This window comes from Garra rufa, chromosome 8 (genome assembly GCF_049309525.1).
Source record: "Garra rufa chromosome 8, GarRuf1.0, whole genome shotgun sequence".
NCBI lineage: Eukaryota > Metazoa > Chordata > Actinopteri > Cypriniformes > Cyprinidae > Garra > Garra rufa.
This window is the reverse complement of record NC_133368.1, coordinates 14,501,739-14,516,602: the sequence shown is the minus strand read 5'-3', so window position 1 is coordinate 14,516,602 and position 14,864 is coordinate 14,501,739. Positions and strand designations below refer to the sequence as shown.

The 14,864-nt window shown below is 42.8% G+C and overlaps 1 protein-coding gene across 2 annotated transcripts in view; it reads right to left on the bottom strand.

Annotated features, from left to right (window-relative positions):
• Positions 1-14,864, bottom strand: part of LOC141340434 (dedicator of cytokinesis protein 9) — a 143,725-nt gene that overhangs the window by 37,807 nt on the left and 91,054 nt on the right. For both annotated transcript variants that reach the window (XM_073845393.1, XM_073845394.1), the window contains exons 15-26: positions 14,058-14,180; positions 13,737-13,816; positions 13,445-13,632; positions 13,020-13,085; positions 11,854-11,946; positions 11,618-11,741; positions 11,342-11,460; positions 1,793-1,882; positions 1,600-1,686; positions 1,359-1,474; positions 246-315; positions 31-153 (exon numbers count right to left, since the gene is read on the bottom strand). In XM_073845393.1, the coding sequence (XP_073701494.1) occupies positions 31-153; positions 246-315; positions 1,359-1,474; positions 1,600-1,686; positions 1,793-1,882; positions 11,342-11,460; positions 11,618-11,741; positions 11,854-11,946; positions 13,020-13,085; positions 13,445-13,632; positions 13,737-13,816; positions 14,058-14,180 (1,279 nt within the window). The remainder of the gene's footprint in view (positions 1-30; positions 154-245; positions 316-1,358; positions 1,475-1,599; positions 1,687-1,792; positions 1,883-11,341; positions 11,461-11,617; positions 11,742-11,853; positions 11,947-13,019; positions 13,086-13,444; positions 13,633-13,736; positions 13,817-14,057; positions 14,181-14,864) is intronic.

Genomic DNA, 14,864 nt, shown 5'->3' with positions numbered 1-14,864 from the left:
GGGTTGTTGAATCTGATTCACTATCTGTACCTTCAGCAGTTTGTTGCTGGTGAGGAAGTCAGTCGAGGGTTTCAGGATGGTAGTCATGGCTTTTGCCAGTTCCTCATGGACAGTTTTACCATTGGTTAAGTTTGTCTCAGTCTTCAAAACATACTACTCAAAAACAAAACACAGAAAAAAATGGATTAGTTTAATGATTAGTTTTACATCACAAGTAAAATGTGATTTAACATAATGCAGCTCACCTTTACATAGGAACGCAAATGATGTTCCAGACCCTCTTCATGACACTGAGCCACGACATGGACCATCACCCTGATTAGAAAAGAGACAAAATGAGAACCATCAACTAAAACTAAAACATTTTTGTTAACCAGTGTTGGGGGTAACGAATTACAAGTAACTCAAGTTACGTAATAATATTACTTTTTCCAAGTATCTAATAAAGTAATGCATTACTTTTTAATTGACAAGAAAATATCTAGTTACTTTTTCAAATAAGTAATGCCAGTTACTTTTTTCCCCCATTTATTAATTAAAAGCTCTCCTGTCCCCATGTTGAGAGAAATCGTGAGTAAGATGTTACTTTAGTTCTAGAATAAATGTGAACATGCATTAATTCATCTTACTCACTAAAGAAAACAGATACAGTCTTCCTCAAAATGAATAAAAACAGAGAAATTCAATGCAAACCTGCAATAATTAAATGCTAAATAATACAAATATCCTTTATTCAAGACAATTTGTTTTCCTTTTTTTTATTGTTGAATAGTTGACATTTTTTTCTTCTGCGGTCTACTGTACAGACGTGAATATACTTTTCTCTAAGCCTGAGGCTATTGGTGTAAAAAGGCTTTTACATTTTCCAAAAATAGAACTTTTTATATTAAAAATAAATTAACAAGCCCTGCCCAGATTTAAAAAGTAATGCAAAAGATATGTAACGCATTACTTTCCATAAAAAAGTAACCAAGTAATGTAATTAGTTACTTCTTTAGGGAGTAACTTAATATTTTAATGCATTACTTTTAAGAGTAACTTTCCCCAACACAGTTGCTAACTAAAAATAAAACTGAAATAAAATAAAATAAACCATAGATATTAGATGGAAAAACTTAAATAACTTAAATAATAATTAAAAATAAAAATAGTTGTCTTGACAAACACTAAAATTTAAGTTAAAGTACTAAATGGAAATAAATAAAAAATAAAACTGGAGCAGGAATTGAAACATATTAAACCTAAACAGTATTATGAAAATAAAAATGACAAAAAATTCAATTTAAAGAAAACTGAAAATATAAAATCAAAAATTTTAATAAAAACTATAGCAGAAAGCGTAATAAAATAACTCAGACCTGGTGACGTTCACAGCAACATCTTCCTCACTGGAGATAGTGAGCACACGAAACAGCTGGTTCAGTATGGTGGGGAGGAACTTCACCATCACATGAGCCTCCATGGCATGCAGACTCTATAGAGGACGACAAAGATGGTCTGTGATCTCAGGATGAGACAAGTGAGAAATGCCTGCTAATGCAGACTGAACAAACACCAGGTTTAAAACATTCTCAGAAAGAGCCAACAGGAAGTATGTACCTTCAGGTATTTGATCAGTTCTCCTCTTGATTGGCCTGTGGATTCAATACTCTGGCAGTGATGGAAGAAGTTGTGCAGATGTTGATCCTGATGAGAAAGAAAAGTTAGTGTTAGTGAACAATTATCATCAAATTTTGTATCTCATTACTATGTAAAAATTCTGATCTGGGATGTGCAGGTGGACACTTCATACCTGTGTGTATACAGTGGACACCAGCTGTGTGGAGACTTTGAGCAGCGGCCTTCCACCATCTACCCACTTCACCTCTTGACCAGTGTGCTGCTGCAACAAACACACATTTTACTTAGTGCAGAGAAAACGTCTCAGGTTACGTATGTAACCTCAGTTCCCTAAGGGAACTGCGTCGAACGCTATGGGGAAACGCCATTGGCGAGCCTCACTCTGAACGTAGTCTGCAACCTCAGATGACGGGAGTGACGTCACAGGCGTGGTGACGTAAGCGACCAGGAAGTATAAAGCACGTGCATTTTAAGCCGGCGTCAGCTCCTTGGAATGAAGCGAGTGCGGCAGGGATGTGGGAATTATGGTCCTTGACGCAGCGTCTCGTTCCTTCAGGGAACTGAGGTTACATACGTAACCTGAGACGTTCCCTTTCGTGAACGTCGAGCTGCGTCGAACGCTATGGGGAACGAGATGCCCACGCCTCCAGAATTCCAAGTCCCTGCCTAGGAAACCGCTAGGGCAAGGGTGGAAAGAGTTGTGTCTGGTGAACATGCCAGAACACTGAGAAAGTCTCTGCCTGGGGAAATTGCCAGGACACGAGTAGTATTACGCCTCTGTCTGGAGAACCGCCAGAACAAGAGGAAGAGAGTACACCTCCACCTGGAGAAACTGCCAGGACATCCCTATAAAGAGTCTCTGCCTAGAGAAATTGCTAGGACAAGAGTGGTATTACACCGTCGGAACCGTCAGAACAAGAGGGAGAATATATGGCTCGGCCTGGAAAACTGTCAGGACGCGAGGATAAAGTGTGCTTACTAGGGCAAGAGTAGTAATGCACCTCTGTCTGGGAAACTGCCAGAGCAAGAGGGACATAAGGAGTGCCTGGTGAACCTGCCAGGGCACTGGAAGATCTCCACCTAGGGAAATTACCAGGATGCGAGTAATATTACACCTCTGTCTGAAGAACCGCCAGAACAAGAGGGAGAGAATACACCTCTGCCTGGGGAAACTGCCAGGACAAGGAGGGATCAAAGTCTCTGCCTAGGGAAATTGCTAGGACAAGAGTGGTATTACACCTCTGTCTGGGGAACCGCCAGAGCAAGAGGAAGAGAATACACCTCGGCCTGGGAAACTGCCAGGACACGGGGGACAAATATCTGTCACTCAAGGACAGAGGAGCCAGGAGTGGCTCTAAGGTCGAGTTCATAGAACCTGACTAATGTTAAAGGTGAGGACCAACCCGCCGCACTGCAGATGTCCTGGATAGGGACACCTGCTGCCAGAGCTTTAGAGGCAGCCAAGCCTTGAGTTGAGTGAGCCTTGACCCCCAAGGGTGATGGCAGGCCAGAGGACTCATACGCAGTAGAAATGGCATCCACGATCCATCTACAGATAGTAGGTTTTGAAGCAGAGTACCCCCTCTTAGGGGGACCGTAACAAACCAGCTATTGCTCTGTCTTACGCCACATGGCAGCTCTGTGGACCACACATACAATTATACTTCCGATGGTCGGGCTCCACGAATGGAGGAGGATAGAAGGCCTGGAGTGTAACTGGCTGTGGTACTAATGACGGGACCTTCGGGACATACTCGGCTCTCGGGTAGAGAAAGGCTTTGGCCAGACCGGGCGCAAAGTCAAAATAGGAAGGGGCCACTGAAAGGGCCTGAAGGTCTCCGACTCTCTTGAGAGAGGAAAGTGCAAGAAGCAACGCAGTCTTAATGGTAAGATTGTGGTCTGAAATCTCCTCTATAGGCTTGAATGGAGGTCTACAGAAGGGCTTCGAGCACCACAGCGAGATCCCACGTGGGGATCCTCGGTTTCACTCGAGGAGGAATCGTATGTCCAAGGGGTTTCTACCCACTGACAGGCCACCGAGAGGGGCGTGGTAGGCCGATAAAGCCGCCATGTACACCTTCAGGGTGGAGTGGGCTAGCCCTGCGGAGAAGCGAAACTGCAGGAACTCCAGTACTGTACTGCCCTACAAAGGCAAAAGACCTTAACTCACTAGAGTGTGGAACTGAGAAAAATGACTTTTTTTTGTTTTGTTGTCCAGCCAAATTATTTATAGCTAGGACACTGTAAATCTGGCAATTAGATGTTTTAATAATGCAATTTATCTACATAAAAAATCTTGAGCTCAAACTTGACTTTTGACCCCTATTTTTAAGTTACTGCCCTCTGCTTTTGAATTGTATGCAAAAAGCGAGATGTCGTCCAGAGGCAAAGAGCAGTAACTTCCACACTATCAGTATACAGTTGCTGATCACCATTTACAAAATCATTAGTAACAACTGTATAAAATCTATAGAGATCATGGCATTTATTTTGGATGACTGATAATTACTTATAGCAATCTATTTATTGCAATCCTGTGTTTTGGTTGCATTCTGGTGCCATTATTAATACATTAGACATGAAACAATACTTTGTGGTAAAGAGTATTTTTAATTGGTGTGCAGTAAAACTGTGGATAGGTCACAGTGAATTATATAAATAAATACAAGATTTTATAATGACTAAAGATCTTCACATTACTAATGAGTAAACATAATTTATTTAATTAAATTTATTTAAAATGTATTTAATACTGCAAAGATATAACAAATCATGTGAACTTTGGAATCCAGTAGGTGGTGCTAAGTCACTGTTTTGAGTGAGACATCGAGACATTTTTTAACAAAGCAAATCGCTGTATTTATGAATGGCTAAATGAATCATTGACTCACGATTTGTTCGGAGCCACCGATTCATTCACAAAAATAGCCTAGCCTAAAGGAAGACTTGATGTGAACGCCAGCAGACAGGAATAGTGCTTAATCCATTGTTGTGGATTAAACATCTCTGATGACATTCATTGCCATGGATTTTATTTGGTTACAAGAAAAGGTAGGATATGGATTTTATTGCAAAGTGTACTGATTTTATTTGATCATGTTACATGCTATGCTGTCACGGCATTCGTGTCGACTAACGTTAGTTGGCAGCCCTAGACTGTTGAATGAAAATGAATCATGAAAAGATTGATGTCTGCTTGATTAAAAACAACAAATCAACAATATCATTTATTCAGGTATAGTGTGTGTCAGAAGTGCTTCAGTGACAGAGTTATGACAGTAGACAAACAACATCGTAATTTGAACGCGGCAAACTTTATTGTATGGTAAAACTAAGACTGAGTACCGTAACTTAGAGCGTTTCAAAACAAAGCCAAAGAGCACTAACAGGTGTTACAGTGTTCTAACTTCGTTTCACTAGGACTTTTGGAAGTTACTGTTAAGACAACGCATTATTTTCTCGAAAAAACAATTAAACTGACTCAAGATACTTATCGACATGATAAAGGAGGTGTTGAATATTCTAAAAATATCAATAACTCATTTTCAACCAAAATTGAAGTTACGCCTCTTGCCTTTGCACGGCAGTGAACTGGGTCTAATTGGTGTTGTCTACACCAAGCAGTAAACAGATTCCACTTAAGGCCATAAAGTTTCCTCGTAGAGGGAGCTCTGGATTGAAGAATGGTCTCAACAACCTCGGTTGAGAGACCAGTGTCTATGAGTTGTGCCCCCTCAGGGGCCACACCCACAGTTTCCACAACTCCGGGCGGGGGTGAAGAATTGAGCCCCCGGCCTGGGAGAGGAGGTCCCTCCTGACGGGGATCTCCCATGGAGAGCCATCGAGGAGGGCGATTATGTCCTAGAACCATACTCGGGCCGGCCAGTATGGGGCTACTAGCAAGAGACAGACCCCGTACCTGCGTACTCGTTCCAGAACTCCGAGGAGCAGAGCGATCGGGGAAAGGCGTACAGACGAAGCCTGGGCCACGTCTGTACCATAGCGTCCAGTCCCAGAGGAGCTGGAGGAACTATAGAGTACCAGAGGGGACATTGCGATGTCTCTCGAGTCGCAAAGAGGTCCACCTGAGCCTGGCCAAACACTCTCCAAATCTGCTTCACTACTTCTGGGTGAAGCATCCATTCCCCGGGCCTCGGCCCCTGCCTCGACAGGGCGTCTGCTCCCACATTGAGACGTCCAGGGATGTGAACTGCTCTTAATGAGAGAAGTTTTCCCTGTGACCACAGGAGGATCTGGTACGCCAGCTTGTACAAGGGGCGTGAACGCAGACCCCCCTGGTGATTGATGTAATAAACTACCGCTGTGCTGTCGGTGCGGACCAGCACATGACGGTGTCTCAGGTCTGGGAGGACGTGCTTCAGGGCCTGAAACACAGCCAGCATCTCTAGGCAGTTTATGTGCCATGAGAGATGGCGGTTGCTCCACAGACCGCGGGCGGAGCGGCCACTCATGACCGCTCCCCATCCGGTGAGAGATGCGTCTGTCGCTAGCGTGACGCGGCGACAAGGAGCTCCCAACACCGGGCTCTGAGACAGAAACCAAGGTTTCTTCCACATGTCCAAGGCACGTAGGCAACGCCGCGTGACCTTGATCTTGCGGAATGGGTTCCCCCTCAGGGAAAACCCCTTGGTTTTGAGCCACCACTGTAGTGGCCTCATGTGCAGCAGTCCATAAGGTATCACGTTGGGTGCAGCTGCCATAAGACCTAACAGTACTTGGAACTGTTTGTCAGTGAGTGACAGGCCTAGCTTGACCGCATTTGCTGCAGTAAGGATCGACTCAATCTGAGCAGGTGACATACGTGCCTGCATTGTGGTCGAATCCCATACGACAGCTAGATAAGTGGTTCTCTGTAATGGAGACAGCAAACTTTTCTTGGCGTTGAGTCTCAACCCCAGCTCTTTCATGTGAGCGAGAACAACATCTCGATGTTGAACCTCTAACTGTTTTGTACTGGCTAAAATCAGACAGTCGTCTATGTAGTTCAGTATGCGGATGCCCTGGAGTCGCCGAGGAGCCAAAGCAGCATCCACACACTTTGTAAAAGTCCGGGGAGAGAGTGCTAGGCCGAAAGGAAGAACTCTGTATTGGTAAGCTTTGCCCCTGAAAGCGAACCTCAAGAACTTCCTGTGTTGAGGAAGGATGGAGACGTGAAAGTAAGCGTCTTTTAGATCTATCGTGACAAACCAGTCCTCGGACCTGATTTGAGACATGACTTGACTGACAGTTAGCATACTGAACTTCAGGTTTTTTTTGACTGAGCGGTTCAGCCGTCTGAGATCTAAGATGGGCCGCAGCCCTCCATCCTTCTTGCGAACAATGAAGTACCGGCTGTAGAACCTGGCCTCTCTGTCTGGAAGAGGGACCACCTCGATGGCCTCCTTCTTCAGAAGAGAATTTACTTCTTGCTCCATAACCAGACCCTGCTCGGGGCTCACCAGAGTAGGAAATACCCCGTCAAAAGGTGGCGGCGGAATGCCGAATTGGATATAATAACCTTTCTCTACAGTGCACAGGACCCAAGCAGATATATTCAGCAGTAGTTTCCACGCTGCCAGAAAGTCTACTAAGGGAACCAGCCTCTCGAGACTGGTTTCTGGTGTTACTAGAGGTTAGTGCTGGGCGATATGGAAAAATCATGTATCACGATATGGATTATTTTATATCACGATAACGATATATATCACGATATACCAAAATAAAGTACGTTTTCAGTTATTCCCTGAAAAGTTTGACATAAATATCATTGCATAATTTTTTTGCAACTTTATTTTTTTTCCGTTATTTGAAGTGAAATTTAACTGAACTGTCACAAATGAGAAAAATACATTTTAGTGCAGCAGTATTGTGCAGACTACTGATCTGCGGCTGTTTACCACAAACACACCATTTATCCGTTATTTTAATTTCAAATCCAAACGTGCTTTTTCAGCATTGGGATACTCTTTTATCACAGTACACTAAAACAATAATACTAGACATATTCACGTTTAAACTCAACGTATTATAAACAACGTAGGCTATTATTCAATTCACTTGACTTCTAGATTTGTATTAAGTTGTTCAAGCAAGTTGCAACACATTTAAACACAGCATAGGTAGGCTATAGCTTCCTTTTCATATTGAAATTGGGCTATCACAAATATTTTAAATTAAAACTTACCACAGACAAGCAGTCGGCTCTCTGTGCCTTTCTTTCGTATTAAATCTTTATTAAAAACCATATTTTAAAGAACTTTTCTACCTGGACAAGTGCATGTATTATGTTGCCTTGTTTATTTAAAACTGCACTATTTTAAACCTAGCCAAAAAGCCACGTGTTGACTGTGAAACACAGTAGACTGCATTTATATGCATTTATGGTACATTTCCGTGTCAATCCATGTTCATTTTTACAGCGAACAATGCGCTGTCACTTTAATTCAGCGCATGCAGCGCAGCAAAAACAGACTGTGCCGAAAGGATCGCTCCGCTGCTGCAAACACACCGCTTCTGGAACGCACTGCCGGACAGCAATCGCGTGCAGTGTGAACGATCTGGGCTGCGTTTCCCAAAAGCATCGTAAGCATAAGTTGATCGTAGCTCCATAGGTTTCAATGGGTCTACGATGTACTTAAGCTTACGATGCTTTTGGGAAACGCAGCCCTGATCCGTTAACATGGGTGCGGAAAAAAATACGCAACGCATATGCACTGCAGACGAAGTATGTGCGAAACAGGCGTGAAACAGTCTTTTGACAGAGTTTGCACATGACTTCTGGTTCTTGAAGTCAAAACGCAACAAAATCACTGACGTACCCCCACGTGTCGGTAAAAGTACTTATTGTCTGCTGCCTGCGTAGCAGTTTCAGTTTGTTGCGACTCGATCCGGTTATTCATTTTCAAACCTCTTGCGTCTCCATCTTTAGGCTAGGCACTCACGAGTTAAAGCATGTCGCAACAACATAAAGCGTCACGTCGCACAGGACGGAGTTTTTTTGTGGAAAAGTTCGTTTTTATTCTTGATGATCACTTATAGGGTAGAGTATGTATTGCACAGCAACAAGACACTATCATACATTTGTCATAGCCTATTTAATGCAATATTTTCTTTAGTAGCCTAATTGATAAAATTAGGTTAGAGACGATAGAAACGATAGAAGAGAAATAGGACGATAGACACTTTTCTATCGCCCCCACGATATATATCGCCATATCGCCCAGCACTACTAGAGGTATTGATTCGGTGACCTGTAACAGCTGGCTGGCAGGAGACACCTGAATCAATTTCTCTGAGAACCCCCGTAGGGGTGGCGAACCCTCTAGCTCCGCTACGTTTCCGGGCGGAGAGACTAGAGAGAACCCTGTAACACTGGCAGGGTTAGCTGACCAATCTCCTGAAGGCCTCAAGGAAGAACGGGCACCATGAACTGTGGTGAGAACCGTTCCTCCCAGAGAGGGGCCATGATTGTCAGGGCCGTTTAGCCGAGGACCTCTTGGATTGGAGGACGACCCTCAGGTCAGGCCTTGTCTTCGAGGCCCCCGGCTTAGAGTGCTGCTGGCCCCGCCCTCTTGGTCTGTCCGGAGGGGTACGGGACGCAATGCTATTTTTCTGTGTCTGCCGGTATGAGGAGCTGGTACACGGCTGGGACTGCTCCCGTTCAGCAGTCCCAGAGGAATAGACACGGCGGGGGAGGTAACGCTGGAATGCCGCCACTTGTTTCTTAGCTTCCTGGTATCTGTTGACGACCTAAAGGCTGAAGCAGGGCGTCCAGGAGGAGGATCCTGTCCTTCTCCTTCATATCGGACAGGGTCAGCCACAGATGCCTCTCCACCACCACCAGGGCTGCCATAGACCGCGCCAACAGCACAGGCGGTCTCCTTGGTGGCGCGGAGAGCAAGGTCTTCTAAATCCTTGAGCAGGTCGGCCTGGTACGCTTGCAAGATAGACATAGTATGCAAGCACGCACCGGCCTGACCTGCCGCCGTGTACCCCTTGCCCAACAAGCTCGAAGTTGTTTTAAGAGGCTTGGAGGGCAAGGATGGAGCCTTCAAAGATGATGCCAGGCCGGGCGACAGATAGCTAGCTAGCGTCTGTTCAATCCGTGGCATCATCTTATAGCCACACTCGTCCATCCCCCCCGACATTACCGTAGTAGTCAGAAGAAGGGATGAACAAGCGGGCTGAAAATGTTTTTTCAGGGAAAAATGGAAGGCTCCTTCTTGGGGGTGGTGATTTAGTCCGCAGGAAGCGCTCATCTAGTTTGCTTCGCTGCGGCTCATTGTGTTTTTGCTCTGCGGGCCAATCTATATTTAATTTTCCGACCGCACGAGTCACCACCTCCAAGAGCTCCTCATACTGTTGGGACCGGGGGAGCGGTTGAACACTTTCAACAATGCTCTCCACATCAACCTCCTCTGAGGAAGATAGGAGAAGCTTTGAGACCTCTTCCTGGTAGGAAGGAACCGCAGCATCTCCATTCCCTCTAGCAGATCAAGCTGCAAACCCCACGAGTGCAGCTGCTGCTCCGCCTCGGCGGAAGTGGGGCCAGACCCGCGAGGAACACTGGTGAAAGCTCCCTCCTCGAAGAGAGCTTTCCGGGAATGAAGCACCCGCAGTGGAAGACGCTCACACTGCGAACAGCCAGCCCCCTCGAGAGCTGACTGTGCGTGCTCCGCACCCAAGCAGACCACATACAGACTGTGTGTATCCCCGCCAACAATGAAGCGTTGGCAGGGAGGAACACACCTTCTGTGGAGCTGCTCAACCGCTTTCTTATATAAACTCTTTCCCCCTTTCTTGGTTGACATGTCTACTCAAATAAAAGTTGTGCAAACTGGCACAGAAAAACAGCAGACATGCAACAGACAGACAATAACACAGAGTGCTTCGCTGAATGACAAAAGCTGATGCCGGCTTCAAACGCACGTGCTTTATACTTCCTGGTCGCTTACGTCACCACGCCTGTGACGTCACTCCCGTCATCTGATTGGTTGCAGACTACGTTCAGAGTGAGGCTCGCCAATGGCATTTCCCCATAGCGTTCGACGCAGCTCGACGTTCACGAAAGGGAACATGGTTCATGAACCCCTAGAGGTTTCTGAAGGAACTGCAAGAGGTTTGTAAGTTGATGAAGAGCTATTTATTAAATCGTACAAATATAGGCTGTTACCAAATACATTATTGTTTAATATTTGGTTGACCAATCAATGGAAAGGGGTGTTTTATTCCCGCCCACATGCAGAGATTGAATATTCAAGTCATTTATTCATTTTCTAGTCCTGAATGTAAAATCAGAAAATCAAGCATAATTCTTGTTTTTTTGTTTTGTTTTTTGAAAAATTGAAAAACGGAAAAAGGAGCTGTTTTCTTATTTTTCAGTTTTTAATATTAAATCAAAAAACAAATGATCGGAAGATACCCTGAATCCACTGCCAGTTGGTTTAGGCCACACATTTTGAGGTACTTCAGAAATTCAAATTCATATACGTCAATGGTTAATTTTGCAATACAATTCTAATTTACTCTATAACAACAACTAACAAACAAAACAAAACAAAACAAAACAAAACATGACATAAAAATTAACACAAAACAATATATTAAAACAAACACAAAAACTAAACAAAACAACCTAATAGAAAAAGAAAACAACAAAAAACAACACAATACAAAACAAACAAACAATAACATGTTTAATATCAATATTTGGGTGTCTTACCTTGCTGCTGTTGTCCTGGTAACTCAGGTAACCTGATGGCAGATTTGAAGCCACTGCCACCTGCTGTTCATTCATAATCACTCTGCCATCCTTCAGCAAGGGGAGCCACGCATAACCCACTACACACACACACACACACACACACACACACACACACACACACACACACACAACATGGAATAGAATAAGCAGGTAAAATAGTACTTGGCAAAAACAGCTCAACAAATCATATATTAAAACTTCAAACTTTGAAATTTGTATGTGAGTGTGTCACACCTTGTGTCTCCACCTGTTCTCGTCTTTTAGTGCTGGCTTTGCTGTTGCTGTCACAGCTGATGTGATAGAGAGTGAACAGAAGATGATGTCTGTCTGTCAGCTGAGCCGGCAACTCTATCTTAAACTGGACATGTCAAAAACAAGTGTTAAAATGCACAATCACCACAAGAGCTCGATCATATGCACTGCAAACACACAAACATGTAGAGCCGTGGAGCTCAAAGGTAAAGATTTACCTCTTCATAAAACTCTGGGTTCTGCTGGTGATGTAAGACAGCAGCAAACACTTTCTTACAGAACAGAGGCCCTCCTGGACGCCCATATATACACTGACAAAACAAGCAGCAGACAGCTATCAGATTACTTACAGTTACGCAAATTAACTAAATCACTTAGTTTATGAGTCCCTTCTTTGTCCTGAACTGCCAGGTCTTCTTCAGAAAAATCCTTCAGGTCATACAAATTCTTTGGTTTTTCAGCATTTTTGTGTATTTGAACCCTTTCCAACAATGATTGTTTGATTATTAGATCCATCTTTTCACACTGAGGACAACTGAGGAACTCAAATGCAACTATTACAGAAGGTTCAAACGCTCACTGATGCTTCAGAAGGAAACACAATGCATTAAGAGGTGGGAGTGAAAACTTTTGAACAGAATGATGATGTGTAATTTTTTCTTATTTTGCCTAAATATCATATTTGTTTCATTTAGTACTGCCCTTCAGAAGCTACAGAAGATACTTACATGATTCCCAGAAGATAAAATAAGCTAAATTTACCCTGATCTTCAAATTAAACACATTTTCACCCCCAAAATCATAGTCTGGAACGGGTTCAAATACACAAAAATGTTGAAAAACCCCAAAAATTTGTGTGACCTGAAGGATTTATCTAAAGAAAAGCGGGCAGTTTAACTGTTCACTATCACAAAAAAATAAATAAATAAACACAGCTGTGATTTTATGTAAAATATCTTATTCAGGTCAGTACTAAATAAAAAATAACAAGCATTTGTATGATCCCTCCTATTTTGGTAAAATAATTAACATTTTTCAGATTCTGCAAGGTGTGTGTAAATGTTTTGAGAGAAGACGCTTATGCTTAACAAGGTGGCGTAATGTGATCAAAAATTCAGTAAAAACAGTATTATTGTGAAATATTATTGCAAATAATATAAAATTTAACTGTTTTCTATTACAATATATTTTAAAATAAAATTTGTTCCTGTGATGCAAAGCTAAATTTTCACCATCATTACTATCAAAAATCTTACTCACCTCAAACTCTTGAAAGGTAGAGTATATATTGAACTATGGCTTGTTTCTGCCATTTTATAAAACAAATGGAGGGCTGTGGTAAAATCACTCGAAGCATTAAATGAGCATTTGTCTATGACTTTACCTTTAGTGGGACAGCGTCCTCTTCATCCGAATCTCTGAATTCCAGACATAGAGCAATGTTTCTGGCCTGGAATCACAAGAGACATGAACATGAAATACACTCAACTGACTGAGCACCAAGTTAAATATAAAAAACACTTATCTTAATAATCCTACATTAGAAACCATATTTTCTCATGCACATTTGCTATGTGAGTCTTGTGTGTTTTAAACAGAATTTCACATAACAACATATCGGTAAAACGGTTTCTATTGTTTTTTTTGTACTGTATGTATCTGTATGTTTTCTGACTTGTGCACTGGAACGCAGTGTGACGTCATTCCCAGAAACAACTTCTGAGGTAAATGAAACCAGCATACCTGTATACTCAGTAGAACTGTGGCTCCTTCAGGAGCTGTGAGTTGAGAAATTTAGCTTCATTTTACCTTGGTGAAGCTCTTCTGGCTGTCGTACTTGAGATGCCGTGGATACACGTACAGGTGATTGTTGTAAATTGTAAAAGGCTGGGAGCATTTAGCGATAGACGGCACAAACTCCTCCACTTCAAACACTATCCTGCTCCAGTCCGTAACTTCCGTCTGACGAAGAGGAAGATAGGAAGGCGTGACACAGTCTGCACACACACAAAGAGTAGAAAGAGATCAACCAATCAGTGAAAAGACGCACATAGTCAACCTGAAACGGTCCAAACATTAGAAATGCATATGAAAGCCTTACTAGTGAGATCTGGTGCGACGTTATCAACCGTAACATCCAAATTACCCAGAATCACAGGCAACTTGGCCATCTTTTCTGGCCTGGGAGAAGAGAAAGCACAGAGGAGGGAAAATAAACAAGCGCGAGTGCCTGACGGAGACGAAGAGAGGCTATTCTGTTTCTAAAATATCAACACCCCGGACAGAATAGAGAAAAACAATATGATCTTTCTTGTGAGCTGAACAAGAGTGTGTACAACATCATTCTGCAGGTCATGCAAACACTAAACACCTGAAACACTACAAGAGTGTTATTATTGGAGCGTATGACTGTAAAACTGACTTCCTGAAGTCTGCGAGCAGTCTGAACATGTCCTCGTTGGAGAGCTTGTTGCCGTCCTGCCTGTAGAGAGCCGAGAATCGAGCGCTTTTGTCCACCGTCCCAGAGGCGTCCTTAAACAGGGGCCTGAGAAACAGACACAAAGCTTATCCTGCTGGTATGTTATGCCAGTTTTCCACTCGGGTGAAAGAGATAACAGCACACACAGACACACACATCCTGCCCAGCTCATCTTTAACATCCCACTGGAAAGATAAACTTAATGGTATGGCTTAAAAACTACAACCAACGCCTTTTCTAGAACAAAACAGGAACAAAAATGGCCTGATCATTATTGATTCTACTCATGTTGCTTTTACAGTAAAACTGAGATTTCACACACTCAGGCCAAAAGTCCCTGTATAGTTTTGATACTACCCACAGTCCAACTTAATCAAACACATTTAATTTTAAAAGTGATTTCAGGGCAAATGTGCTGCTTTAACATGCAATTAAAGCACATTTTACAATGTGTCAGACTCACAATATTCACCTGTTGAAAAGAATGAAAAGTAATGCATTATTATATATTATATTATATATATTATATAGGGATGGGCATTTCTGATCATATTTCATTTTGATTAATCCACAGGTTTGAGAAACGAGTACTCGATTAATCGGGGGTGGAGTTTAAGCAAGGGGCAGGGCGTTTGCGTCACAGTATACAGTAAACATTTAAAAGAAATAACAGCATGAGGTGAAGCTGAAGCGCTTTTTCTACATGACACATTGTATATAAAATTAATCACATAGCCTAGATACATAAAT